The 14987-nt window shown below is 41.5% G+C and overlaps 1 protein-coding gene across 3 annotated transcripts in view; it reads left to right on the top strand.

Moving 5' to 3' along the window:
• SOBP (sine oculis binding protein homolog) overlaps positions 1-14987 on the top strand; it is a 226550-nt gene that overhangs the window by 192735 nt on the left and 18828 nt on the right. For 2 of the 3 annotated variants that reach the window (XM_069077109.1, XM_069077107.1), the window contains one exon: positions 7462-9510. In XM_069077109.1, coding sequence (XP_068933210.1) covers positions 7462-9507 — 2046 coding nt within the window. In that variant the 3' untranslated portion in view covers positions 9508-9510. Of the gene's footprint in view, positions 1-7461; positions 12941-14987 lie in introns of those variants that run through there. The other variant, XM_069077108.1, reaches the window with a different exon arrangement.

The raw sequence follows: 14987 nt of genomic DNA, 5'->3' as shown, positions 1-14987 counted from the left end.
TCCTTTCCTTTCCTTTCCTTTCCTTTCCTTTCCTTTCCTTTCCTTTCTTTTCTTTCCTTTCCTTTCCTTTCCTTTTTTTTTTGGAGAGGGGAAGGCACAGCAGTTAGGGATAAGTGACTTGCCCAAGGTCCCATGGCTAGTAAGTGTTAAGTGTCTGAGGCCAGATTTGAACTCAGGTCCTCTTGACTCCAGGGCCAGTGCTCTATTCCTTTTCATTTCTTATTATTCTTCTGTAGTGCTTGTCCATGATCTGTACTGATGCAGTAATTTGATGGGTGGACAATATGTATTTTTTCTCTATTCTGCTTTTTGCAGTGAGAGAGGTTAGACTCACCCATCTTTCACCTATCTGCAAATTTCACTGAGGAGGCCTTGCATTGATCTAATTTTATGGATTTTATTTTGCTCATGTGGCCTCCAAAATCCCTGCCCTCACCCCATCCCAGAGTCAAAGGTCCTACTCTTACTATTGTTCCATTAGTGACAGATGTTGCTTCCATGCTGAAAAACTGCAGTATAAGCAAGAAGACAGTCATCAACTCAGTTTAAATTACAATAAGATTCCTCCAAAGGCTGATGCTAGGCCAAATTGTGAAGAAAGCTACTGGTTCCCATTGATGTATCAACTATTCCTACTCACTCCAGGACCCAGAGCTGCCTGGCACCTGTTTCCAACCTTAGTATCCATTCCTGGGACTCAGCAACCATACTCTGGACTTCTCTTTTGTTGTTCTTCAGTAATTTGCAGCTGTGTCTGACCCTTGTGACCTCATTTGGGGTTTTCTTGGCAAAGATACTGAAGTGGTTCACCATTTCCTTTGCCAGTTCATTTTACAGATAAGGAAACTGAGGCAAACTGGGTTAAGTGACTTGTCCATGGTCACACAGCTAGTATGTATCTGAGGTCATATTTGAACTCAGGTATTTCTAACTCCAGACCCAGCACTGCATCCAGTGAGTCATCTAGCTGCCTTTAGTTCTTCCTAATTACCAACCCACCCGGCCAAAACTTACTTGTGTTGTGTCCAGTTCCCCTTAGGACCCTATTCTCTCCTAGCTCCTTATAGCTAGCTTAACTAATAAACTAATCCATACCAATGTGTTAATAAATGCTAATATATTATGCCTCTTAGAAAACATGCATTTTCATAGGGATCTTCTAGAGACAATGTATTAATGCAGAGACTGAAAAGGAAGGTGAGAATTTGTGTGAGGGCCAGTGAGGGAGATTTTGTTGTCATTGTTGTTGAGAGTTGCTTTCTGAGTTCCCAAAACCATAGCTGTAGGTACCTGCCTATAGACAGAGGTGACTAAGGTCCATACAATACTGATAATATTCTGCGTCCCTTCATTCCACCCTTACTTCTGTTAACAAGTACTCATGACTTTCTAGACCAGACCTGCACTAGAAGGGCACAGTTACCTTTTAGAATTTTTTTTTAAGCAATTGGGGTTAAGTAACTTGCTCAAGGTTACACGGCCAGTTATTTCTGGGTGTGGTGCTAAGTATCTGATCCCGGATTTGATCCCAGGTCATTCTGACTCTGGGGCCAGGGCTCTTACTCGCTGAGCTACCTGGCCACCCCTACCTTTTAGAATTTTGTTGTCTTGTTTGCTTAAATGTGATTTTTGTTGGTAGAAATTCTGGTTGGAAACTCTTTCCATTGGTACTGATGGGCAACTTAACTGTAATTTATTTACTTCTATACCTGCAACACCAAGGGGCTCATAATTTGCCCATGGTCACAAAGCTAGTATTCATCAGAGATAGAATTTGAAGCTAGGCCTTCCTGATGCTAAGGCCAGGCCTCCATTCTGTACAGCTTTGTACCCTTTTAGTTCAAAAGATCAAAGCTTTTATCCTAAAAAATATTCAAGAGCTATGATCTCCCAGAAACAACATGGAAGTGTGGATAGAGAGCTGGACTGGGAGTTGGAAGACTTTGGTTATAGTTCTGCCATGGACTAGCTATGTGACTTTAGGGGAGTCACTTAATTTTAGTACCCTAGGAGACTCTTTCTAAGACTCTAAGTGCCTGGCACACAGTAGGAACTTAATAAATGTTTATTGGTTGACAGATTGAATAGTTGTTCAAGTGCATTTGTAGAAGGAGTTTCCTCACTAGGTGCTCTCTAAAAGCAATGAAATCACATGTACAGATATAACATACACAAACAAAACATCTCCCAGAGGTGACCAGTGTGACAAATTCCGGGAATGCAGAGAATCAATAAGGGTGTTTTTTTTTTTTTAATTTAAGTTGGTAGATTCCATTCAAGAGATTGTTAACATCTGATTTCTATTAGGTTGGTGCATATATCTTTATTCAGGATAAGAAAAATTTCAACTAAAGACCTTCTTAATTAAATCTTGCCTGATGTTAGATTATCATTCAAAGGGCAGTGGTGGGCTCTTCTAATGGATGAACTCCTCTCCTGCCTTTGACAGCTGATTAATGTATTAATTATACTGCTCCCAAAGTTACTCCTTTTAAGCCTTGTAGAATGTATATGTTATACCCATGTGGTCTTGGATTTGCCTCCGGACATTTATCGAAAAATAAAGGCTCAGCCGCCAATATGAATAGTTTGCTTTCTTTTCTGGGGAAACCTAAGATGGAACAAGTTCTAGGAACCAGCAGCCCTGGCCTTTTGGTTTTCCCATATCAAGCAAGAGCAAGTGATATTTTTGCTGATGCAATGTCTTTGGAGCAGTCTAGCGGTGTATGTTGCCACATATATTTTTTTTTCACAGGAAAAGGGGTGAATGATATCAAACCACCGAGCTCATAAGTACTACCCTGGCAGTCAGCCACTAAAGTATAAATACTTTAAATGTATGAAAGGAAATGTTCATTCTGTTGTTTAGAATTGGACACATACCAAGGAGGTAAATTTAATCTTCTTAAGGGCTGCTGCTATAAGCTACAATGGTATATACGTATATTTGTTTCTCTCATTCCTGATCTTTTTGTCATTCCAGTTTTACCTTATGTATTAGTGGAATGAAGCATTTCAGCTGGGTGTTATACATTGGTCAATTGCTTGTGTCCACAGAATACCATTGTTAGAAAACCTCAGTGTGATATAATCCTTGGACCTGTTTAGGATTCTTCCTAAAAGGTGCAATGAGAAAGAACAGATTCCAAAAGAAAAAAGCTAGAATAGAATTAAGTGGAGAAAAATATTCTAGAATCAAGTTAGTTTCATGCTGTACTTGTTACCTTTTAGCTTTCAAAAAATGTCTGAAGGATTTTTTTAAAACCTTTTTTGAATAATTACAGTGAAGGGGAAAAAAAGCAATGAAGTTTTATAGATTTAAAGCAGTTTGTGGGAAAACTCCACAATATTACAATTATCAGTTTGTGAGATACATGCTGTATATATCATAGATATGCAAATGTTATTTTATTAGAGTGAAAGATATACGGTCTATGCTTTTACCTACATTTTGAGTAATCAGGACAGGCTCTTAGGAGAAATCTTTAATTACTGAGAGTATGTCATTAGTTTGATGGAGAATGAGTGATGTTGCGCTATTTTATTGCCTTGTGTAATATAGCCAGTTGTATCATAAATTCATTGACCTCATCTTAAATGATGAATCCTGGGCTGGATTCATTAATTCTTAAGTGACAATTTTTTCCTCTAAGAATTTTTTCCCCCTGAAACTGAAGGATTGCTTTTCTATGTCTTAGGTCAGTATTCTAGTATGTAATACAATAGAGAGGGGGAAATGTGCTCTCTCTCTCTCTCATTCTTTCTCCTCTCTCATTCTTTTTCTCTCTCCTTTCATTTTTTCTTTTCTCTCTCCTCTCTTTCTCTCATTCTTCTTTTCCTCTCTTCTCTCTCTCCTTCCCTGTCATTCTTTCTGTCTCATTTTTTCTCTCATTCTCTCTCCACTCTCATACTCCCTCATTCCCTCTTTCGTTCTTTCTCCTCTCTCCTCTTTTCTCCCCTCTCTCATCCTTTCTCCCCACTCTCATTCTTTTTTCTCTTCCCTCTCCTCTTTCTACTTTTCTCCTCTCTCTTTTCTCATTCTTTCTCTTTCTCCTCTTATCTTCTTTCTCATTCTGTCTCTCTCTCTGTCTGTCTCTCTCTGTCTCTCTGTCTCTGTCTCTCTGTCTGTCTGTCTCTCTCATTTTCTTTTCTCTCCCATCTCTCCCACACACCCACATATATGGATGCATGAACTTGCTTGCATACAGAACACAACACAGAAATGAGATAGTGCAGGGAAGTCTGGTAGACAATCACTTTCACTAAGACCTTTTAGGAGATGACAGTTATCTGGTTGATAACAATTACTTTTTTCTACTAGTCAAGATGTTTGGTGAATAATAATAATAATAAACTTGTGCTCTTCATCATTTGTATCTAGTGAGTGATATGAATAAGGAAACATAATGTCAGGAGATGGCATGAAGTAGTAGATGGACAACTGGTTTGGAGTATGAGTTTATGAGACAATGTAACAGAAAACCAGAGTTTAACTCTCAGAGCTGATAGTTACAAGAAGAAATCTTTAATTACTAAGAGTATGTCATTAGTTTGAGTTTCTTCATCTGTAAAGTGGGAATAATGCTTCATTTTCTTTTCTCTCTTTCTTTCTTTTTTTGCTTTTTTGGAGGGCATTTGGGGTTAAGTGACTTGCCTAAGGTCACACGGCTAGTTTTTGTGTTGTGTCTGAGGTCAGACTTGAACCCAGGTCCTCCTGACTTCAGGGCTGGTGCTCTATTCATTGCGTCACCTAAAGACTCCTTATAATGCTTCATTTTCACTTAGTTGTGAGGAAAACACTTTGTAAACCTTAAAGTACTTTAAAAATATGAATGACCATTACCAACAAAACATGGTGGATGATCTAAATTTTATAGGAGTTGGTTAAACTGCCTATAAGCCCTTTTTGCTTTTTATATGAATTATTAAAAATGAGATAAATTGAAGAAGAATTTTCAAGCAAGATTCTGAAGTGTTTTCCTGAAGAATATTTAACTGGAGGTGACTTTGGAATCCTCTGGAGGTCAACAATCAATCTAGCAATAAAATAGCCAAACATTTCTGTAAGCTCTTCAAGTGATAACTAACCCTATAACATAATACAAAAGGAAGTCAGAAGCTCTGTGGTATATTTTTCTTTTTATTGACTTTAACTCATCCATTAATAACGCTCTTCAGCATAAAATTTCTAGCTGCCCCCTCATACTTTTTCAATAATTTCTCTTGCTATAGTCTTGTAAATTTCAATTGTAGGTTTTTGTTGAATGCCTAATTTTGGAACACAATAGTACATGGCCAAGTTGCATAGATGGAAATTAAATGCCATGTCATATGTATATTGGTTAACACTAAAGCCAAAATGAGCAGGTTTCTAAAATACAAATGCGCTTACATACATTGGGATGAATTCAGTGCTTATTTATAGCATAACCATCCTTAGAGGGCCTGCTGAAGTGTGAGTAGGGGTCTTCACCTTCAAAGCATTTTTGCATATATTTGTCAAACAAACTCATTCTTCCTCATGCCTATAGTATGTTTCCCCAGTCCTTTAACTTTGTAAGGGCTTAGAATGTTCAACAGCGTAGTAGCAATGGCATTATTTTCTCCAGTTCTATGACAACAGCAGTTGTGAAAATACAATTCAGAAGCCACCTTTCTCATATCCAAAGGTAATTTGGGAGGTACTATTTCTCTTTGAGGGACTATTTAATTTTTAGAAAAAAATAGAAAAGGTCCAATAGGAAAACTTTTGAAAAGAAAGTGGTGATGAATGCCTATTACTGCTAGGGAAAATTCATGCAAAAGGAGTAGAAAGGGAGTGGGTGGGTTTCTACAGATAGGCACACGGACACCAAACACATCCATAGCACAGACAGAAACACTTACTAGAATGCCACCACTGTTTATAATCAAGGAAAGCTGAGAGTTAAATGAGATGAGTAATCAAATGCCCAGCATATGTTGTTTTTGCATTGTTTATGTGGCCAATCGTTATTAAAATTAATCATCTTTTTAATGCTATCCACTTACAATAATTGTTTAAAAAAAGAAAACTTACCAGCAACAAGCAACTTAAAGCTGGCATAGTACTTCTGGGAACAACAAACATCAGTACATGGTTCTTTATTGTGACATGGTCAGAAGTGCAATCAACAAACTCACTGCTTGCAGAGTCTTGGAACTCTGCATGGGCTGTAGAGTTTGAGCACTAAGCTAAAAAAAAAAGAAAAGAAAGAAAGAAAGAAAAAGATTATATGTGTGTAAAATTCTGTCAGAAAAGAAGTAAGGCACTGAAGGAACTATTGAAAAATTTGACATCTGTTTATCTGTTTATAGCTATGGCAAGATTACTCATTAATTCTTGTTTAAAATGCCATATGAAGGAAAGTCATTTGTGCAAACAAGACTCATATTTGAATTGTAGATCATGTCTTCACCATCTGCGAGAACTGATGGTGTTGCAAAATTAATGTGTTAATGAAATCACAATAATTTCTCCGAAGTAATGGGTTCTGAAGCCTAGAATGACTATTTTTTGAACTTTGGTGTCTAGTGATTTCCAATTGGGAAAAGCTTTCAGCCCTTAATTAGTTCTGCAGCCTTACTTTAAAATGAATTTGGCTAAGCCTTCCTCACACTAGGAGTAGAGAAGGTTCGGAGGGTGGCGGGTGGGGGTAGGGGAAGCCATAACAACTTTTGGAAAACGTTCTCTCATGTTTGAAAAGTTGTTAAATAAGCCTGCCTGCCAAGAAATATCACCAAGAAATCTGACTACTGAGTGAGAGTGGGCAAACAGCTCAAAAAATACTTCTAACTTGCTGCAACATCACAAGTTGGGGAGAACTGAACCTTACACAGACTTCATGATGAGTTCCAAGTTTTGACTTGGAAGGAGAGAGAAGGATTGTTGCTGCTTTGTGATATATCTTAATGTAGTGCACTCTGTCCAACATTATTGGAAATGCAGTCAGTAGGGGGAAAATGCCTCCTGGGGAGGAGAGTTGTAAAGGGACATATTGCAAGCCCACTGAACTTTTTGGAGGAGGCCTCTTCTCCAAACATATTTAGATTTGCATTTACTATGGGCCTTTTTTGACAAGTGAAAAAATGTGTGGGCAGGTGTATTTATTCTTCTCTCTCCAATTAAACACCCAGTCACACACACACACACACACACACACACACTCCACGTACGTGATGTTTAAAGTAGAAGGTGCAACTCCTTTTTTAGAGAAAGAACAGAAGAGGGTGACATTAGCTTATGTGTAGGGTTAATATCGGCAGCTCTTACCCGTCACTTTTTACAATACTTTAGACTCTTATCTCTCAGAAGAAAGACTCAGGCTCTCTAAAAAGCCCTGAATGAGTATGAAAGAAAGAACCTTTATGTACAATATGAAACACTCTTTACCCAAGGAAATTGCTTATCTCACCTGTTGTGATTTTGTTACTGTGTTGTAGGTATGTGACTGGTGTAAGCACATAAGGCACACAAAAGAATACCTGGATTTTGGGGACGGGGAGCGAAGGCTTCAGTTCTGCAGTGCAAAATGTCTCAATCAGTACAAAATGGACATTTTCTACAAAGAAACACAGGCCAATCTTCCAGCTGGACTGTGCAGCACATTACATCCTCCGATCGAAAATAAAGCAGAAGGTGCTGGGGTACAGCTGCTGACTCCAGACTCTTGGAATATACCGCTAACAGATGCTCGGAGGAAGGCCCCCTCCCCGGTGTCTGCAGCTGGCCAAAATCAAGGGCCTGGACCATCCTCGTCAACCACCGTCTCTCCATCTGACACAGCCAACTGCTCTGTCACAAAAATCCCCACACCGGTTCCCAAACCCATTACCATCAATGAGACTCCAAATGTCCCTCCAGTTTCTGTTCAGCCACCTGCTAGTATCGTGCCTCCAATCGGTGTCCCACCTCGGAGTCCTCCCATGGTGATGACAAACCGAGGGCCTGTCCCCCTGCCCATCTTCATGGAACAGCAAATCATGCAGCAGATTCGCCCTCCCTTTATCCGGGGGCCACCTCACCATGCCTCCAACCCTAACAGCCCTTTGTCTAACCCAATGATTCCTGGGATCGGTCCACCACCGGGTGGTCCCAGAAATATGGGCCCCACCTCCAGCCCTATGCACAGGCCAATGCTATCACCTCACATCCATCCCCCCACGACGCCAACCATGCCCGGGAACCCCGCGGGATTGCTGCCCCCGCCCCCTCCTGGAGCACCTTTGCCTAGTCTTCCCTTCCCTCCCGTCAGCATGATGCCAAATGGCCCTATGCCTATGCCACAGATGATGAACTTTGGGTTGCCATCCCTTGCCCCACTGGTGCCACCCCCGACCCTGTTAGTGCCATACCCCGTCATCGTCCCACTGCCTGTGCCCATCCCCATCCCCATCCCCATCCCTCATGTCAATGATTCCAAGCCCCCTAATGGCTTCTCTAGCAATGGGGAAAACTTCATTCCAAACACACCCAGTGAATCAGCTGGGGGCAAGTCAAGTGGACACTCCTTGTCCCCTAGAGACTCCAAGCAAGGGTCTTCTAAATCCTCTGACTCATCCCCCGGCTGCTCGGGCCAGTCGTTGAGTCATGCAGCGGCTCAACAGGAGCATGGTAAGAATGAGGTGGTGGATTTGACTGTGCGGTCCAGCAGCCCGGTGAACAATAAGTTTAGTTTTTCCAGTGTGGTCCAGGGTCCTCAGGATGGTGTGATAGACCTGACCGTGGGCCATCGGTCCCGGCTACACAATGTCATTCACAGGGCCCTGCATGCTCAAGTTAAGGTGGAACGTGAACCTAACAGTGTTGTAAGCATGGCTTTTGGTAGCTCTGACAAAAGGAACTGCAGCACCTGCAGGGACAATAATTGCAATGCCGCTGACACAAAAACTCTGACCGGTGGTGACTCAGCCCACTGCGGACCTGCCTCTCTGGCCGCCTCAGGCCCTTCGGGACTCGAAGCCACCAGCGCCGCGGTTTGCAATGTCATCGTGAACGGGACAAAGAACGCGGAGGGTTCTAAGAGCTCGGAACAGCCTCCCGAGCAGCTGCCACCAGCTCCACCGCCGCCTCCTCTGCTTCCGCCGCTGCCGCCGCCGCCTCCTCCTCCTCCCCTGCCACCCTCCCAGAAGAAGTCGCAGCAGCCCGAGGAGCCAGCAGTGAGCGAATTGGAATCCGTCAAGGAGAACAACTGTGCTTCCAACCTCCATATGGATGGAGAGGCCGGCAAAAAGCTGATGGGGGAAGAGGCCCTCACGGTGGGTGATAAGACAGACCCAAACCTTAATAACCCTGCAGATGAGGACCACGCCTACGCTCTGCGGATGCTACCCAAGACAGGCTGCGTGATCCAGCCTGTGCCAAAACCCGCAGAAAAGACTGCCATTGCACCATGTATCATTTCAACGCCAATGCTCAGTACCGGGCCAGAGGACCTGGAACCGCCATTGAAAAGGAGGTGCCTCCGAATTCGAAATCAAAATAAGTAAAAGGTTTGTAGGTCCACGTGGCCCGTCTCAGTCATGAGCCAAAGGCCTCTCCTATCTCTTTGCAGTTGTGCATAGACTTGACTATGTGATGTGACAAAAGCGGAGGCTGAGATCTATCTAGGTGTTAGTAGCTAAGATCCAACAAAGAAAAACAAAACAAAACAAACAAACAAAAAAAAACCGAGGAAAGAATAGGGACAGGGGAGGAATGCGGGATGTCACATTTATATTTTTATTTTTTCTTTGTCTTGTATAATCTGTATTCTCCAATCATTGCAGGATGGGGGGATTTTCTAGGGAAGGATAAAAGTTTAGTGGGAGACCTCCGTAATTTTTAGTTGTGGGGTGGCAGCTATGAACTGTCATCTAATTAGCTAGTGACCCACCCATCTTGGCCATATTCTGGTACCAGTCACACCACTGGCTAGAACTTTCCCAAGCCATCAAGTTTCCATTATAGTCATTGTATTCTGTTTGCAAAGATCATCAGCGGTGTCCAAGAGATGAGCTAAGAACAAGCTCCGTTGCCCAGAGCTCCGGACAGTTGCCAGGCAGGCAGCTGGGGAAAACGCTTGCTGTCCTGAATCTCAGAGGGAGAAGGGGTAGAAGGTCTCACTCCCCACTTGGCTTTATTGGGAAAAGCCTGGGAAAGTCAGGGTGGTCCTTCAGGACTGCACAGCTTTCTCAAAATCCTGGCCCCTGCTATTGAGAGGGGGGAGGGGGAAGCAGAGAGGAGGAAGCTTAGTTTTAGTAGGATGGAGATGGCTGTCTCAGAGTTCGACTCTCTAACTGGTAGTACACTTGAAATGAGAAAGGGGTACCTCCCTAGGTTGTCATACCCCATCCTTGCTGGGAATCCTTCCTGCCTCTGTTAAGCTGTAAGAGGCAGCGCGGTAAAATGTAGAGTGAAGTCACTATGGAGTCAAAGAATTGGGTTTATATCCCACCTCTGACACTTATTAAGTGTGTGACTTCTGGTAGGTCACTTAACTCAAATTTGGATCTCAGTTTCCTTATCTATAAAATCAGGGGATTAGGCTTGAGGGCCTTTGAGTTTGAGCTCTAAATCTATGGTCCTGTGTTTACTGAGCCCTAAAAAGTCAGGTAAAAGTCGAGAAAGGAGTTCTGTCCTAGGAAGGGAGATCACTAGAATCCAGAAGAAAATAAAGCAAATTCCTATTAGGTAAAATCTTTTTCATTCTCTCCTGTTGTTGGGGGGGGGGGCCTAGTTCTCAGGCTAGATTAGGACTGAGCACCTACTTCACTAAAGATTGAGATAGGAACCTTGTCTTACTGATTTCATAAACAGAACTACAATTTTTCAAAGACAGGTCTCTAGTCTTCTTTTGGTTATCTCAGTTGAGAGAGTTTCCCATGAAAGAAATCTAATCTCAGCTCTTCTGCTTACCAACTGGGAAACTTTGGGCAAATCCCTTTGTTACCTGGGTATCAGTCTCCTCACCTATAAAATTAGGGGCTTGCATCTGTGATCTCATGATTTGGTGAGCAGTAGTAGCAGGCAATGGGAATCTGTGCTCAGACCCCCAAAACAACCACACAAGTAAGCACTTTAAGAAAGCAGAGAGAAAGCATGGGGCTATGTGACTTTTTTAACCCCAATTTTAGAAGGCAGAAAAAGTTCACTCTCTCAAATGAGTAGCAGGGCAGTTATCCTTCCAAAACTGAGAGTAGAGGCAACCAAGCCATGAATAGCATCACTAGGTCATTTACTCGACTGATACAGAAGAGAAAGGGACATCACATTGTTGGGAATAGTCTCTTAGTGAAGAATTGGTCCAGAGACTGGCAAGTGGAGACTTATAGTCATTAGAGAAAATAAAGTCTCCTTTAATCCATTTCCAGAAAAACTATAACTCAATTTCCTATGGCTTTTAAGTGTGTGTGTGTGTGAAGTGTGGGAGGGTTGGGGTCCTTTGTGCTGGTTCTCACATATTGCACCCTTGTTTCCCCTCCTCCCTCACCTAGGCCTAGATAGTCAGGAACACAGATTTGCTGCCTCTAGGGTAGTGGCTTAACAACAAATCTAGTGATTTGCAAAAGAGAGAGAACAAGATAATTTCAGGAAATCATGTTTTCTGTCTTCCATTGTAGATTCATGTCAACCACACAGTGTAATGTCAATTTGTAATAATTCATTTCTAGAGCCTCACCTCTTCTTGTGCTCAACCCCCCTCCCGCAATATATCTGTATACATACACATAAGTACACGTATGCTTACACGTGCATACACATGCATGTACAAACACTGCTCTTTTTTTGCCTTTAAATGCTGTAAATACATATTCATTATTGTTCCACATTATTAGAAGGCAATGTCATATAATGGAAAGAACATTGGCTTTGGAGTCAAGGGTCTTGGGTTCAAATCCTATTTCTATATGTTCTACCTGTGTTACCCTAAACAAGTCACTTAATTACACTGGTCTCCTCTAGAAAACAAAAGGGTTGAATGAGATGGCTTCTGAGATCAAGCCCTTCTAGCTCCAGATCTGGGATCCTAGGATTTCCCAAGTAGCAATGCTAAGTTCTAAACAATGAACTTTGAGGCTTTTGTGACCAGCTGGCTGACACTGGACTGGTGAATGATAAAGGCCAAAGCATTCAGGGATATATGGTCAGGAAGGTGCAGCTGAGGGACCTCCTCATCTTGTTAGCAGACTCCTATTATTGGCCCTTTTAGAACCATATGAAACCATTTGCTACTAGTATCAAAAATGTTTCTTCAGTCTCTTTCCCTTTCAGGTCAACCATTTCCCATAATACATTTCTTTTTTTTTTCTTATTATCTTAAACAGGATCAAATGGCTGTATTTTGAAATCAATAAAATAATCACCTAGCAAAATAACCTTACCTTACTGAGAACTATTGGTGTTATACAGAAGGCTTTCTGGGGATTCCAGTCAGAAGTAATTCTGTCCCTATGTGCATAACTTTATATATTCTTTTGTATATTGTAGGCTGATAGGATTACAAGTGACATGAGTACGCATATATGATTCCCTGCAGCTGCAGGACAAATTAAACTCAGATGAAGATAAAAGCACAATTTGGGGGCTATCCCTTATCCTTAAACCTTTGATAATCAAAACACCAGTTCTACATCTCCTGTAGAATGAGGGGAAAACCTTTCCTCAAATGAAGAGACAAAATACATAAACATTTTTCCAAGTGTCCTGTCCACAAAGAATTCTATTTATAAAGGGAATATCCTTTTATTTGTCTTTGCCCAAGGGTGATTTGGGGGAACTATTTGCATTTGTACATTTTCCGAATTCCCAAAGTTTATATTTGCCCTTTGTATAACTAGGAGTTCACAGTTGCCATATGCAAATGTTTGCCGATATTCAAAAGCACCCTACCACTACCACTACCACCACCACCACTACCACCCATTTTCCAAAGAAATGAAATATTCTGATTTAATTTTTTTTTCAAATCAGTGGAAAAATTTAGAGCATGAGTAACTTCATCACTCTCATATTTTCCACTCCTAGAGAGAGGCCGATGGGCCCAGAACTGATTCAACAAAAACAACCCATGCAACTTTTCATTCTTGGGAACAGCAGTTCAGAGTGTTCCTGTACAATTTACAAATCAAATGAAAATTGGCCCTTTCTCTCTCCCTGATTGTTTTTTTTTTCTTTCTAGACTCAAGACATGCAGCCCTGATTCTTTAGAACTCTGGAGACTCCTGTCCCAAGAGTTTGGGCTCTTTGGTTTTTCTCTGGGAAGGCTGGAGGCAGTGGTTGCAGGTTTGGTCCCTTGGAGTTTAATTATTAGTCAGGTCATGGAATCTCACTAACTGAAATGACTGTTTCATGACAGGGATTTCTCCTCATTAGGGAAACCAAACATGTGGTTGTAGCATGTAACTTCTTGTCAATTTAAACTCTTCCACAGAATAGTTTGACAGAAAAGTGCTGGCTTTGCCTGTGGTGAAGTTTCTGAAGTCAAACTCCATATTCAGAAAGCTACTCTGAATGCCTCCTTCCAAAAACAAAGGAAGAAAAGGAAACCAGTTCAAGTATGAGCTGTTGGGGCACCAGGCCAGACAAGATTATTTAAGGTCCCAATTAATTTGTTATTGGAAATGCTAATTAACAGCCTAATTTCCTGATTTTCAAGTTTTGCCTCTGGTCAGGGTATATGTGGTTGGACAAGTCTAAGCTGATGTGACTCAAATATTCAGTGGAAAAAGACACTGTGTGAGCATTTCCATAGACACATACGTGATTAACCAGGAGATTTTGTTTGTACCCATTGTCTCAGGTTTGTCAGCAGGGGCTTTCTAAAATTAGGCTGCCTCATGTTGGCTGTATGCACATGGTACATGTTGGCAGAATTATGAGAAGTGGTTTAAGGTAAACAATTTCGAGACTGTGAAACATCTGGCTTTCACATAGTATTTCAGTCAGGTTTTAGTGGTACATGCAACCAGATTACACAAAATAGAAAGACAAAGTCCTGACATATTTTTCCCCCTTTTCCCTCCAAAAGGTGAACAGGGCGTTCCAATTGTGTACCTTCTCCTACCAGAGACAGGTGAGCCTAAAAGATGAATTCTTATTTGGCTACATCAGAATTGGGAATTTGCTCTTTGCAATGGGGTAGTTAATTATCTCAGTTGAAAAGATTCCAGCATGTTTCCCAGGGCACCATGAGCTCTATCCTGAAAAGAGCAGCAACAGATCTAATCCACTATTCTAAGTCTTACATGATATTTAAAAAAAAAAAAGAAAGCTAAGTTTTCCCCAGTGGAAGTTTGTCCAAGTCATACATAGAATGCAAAGAGGCAAACTCAGGTCTTTCTTCAAGTTCCCAGGAAATAAGAAAAGGAAGGAAAGAGCAGAAATGCATTAAATTTCTAAAATGTGCAATCTTTCCCAAATTAAAAGGAAGTGGTAGCTAGCTTTCTGAGGTAATAGTGGGAAAATAAGGGTAAGTAATCCTTAAAAATTTGCTCTTTAAGAATATGGCAATTTGGGGCGGCCAGATAGCACAGCTAGTAAGAGCACCGGCTCCAGTGTCCAGATGACCTGGGGATCAAATCCAGGCTCAGACACTTAGCACCCACCCAGAAGCACCTGGCCATGTAACCTTGAGCAAGTTACTTAACCCCGATTGCTTAAAAAAAAAAAAAGAATATGGCAATTTAATGGTTTTTGTCAAAACATTAAGAACTAGCATAGCTATATGACAGTAAACCAACATTTTAGGGGCAGAAATGAACTTATGTATCCTTCTGTGGCTTTCCCTGCCTCAACCCCTTCATCCCCCAAACAAAATGACAACTTGTATTTTTGTTACAGAACATGCATCCTTATACTGAGGGGGAAGCAAGCAGGAAGGATACAAGGGAAGGAGGCAGGAAGGAGAGGAAAGAAGAAAAGGATATGAAGGAAGGAAGGGGAGGAAGGAAGGAAGGAAGGAAGGAAGGAAGGAAGGAAGGAAGGAAGG

This window comes from Petaurus breviceps, unplaced genomic scaffold, assembly GCF_028583685.1.
Source record: "Petaurus breviceps papuanus isolate PSGF00001 unplaced genomic scaffold, PetGlider_PUasm1.0 90977, whole genome shotgun sequence".
Lineage (NCBI taxonomy): Eukaryota > Metazoa > Chordata > Mammalia > Diprotodontia > Petauridae > Petaurus > Petaurus breviceps.
Note: the sequence above shows the minus strand (reverse complement) of the source record. Positions and strands in the feature narration are given on the sequence as shown.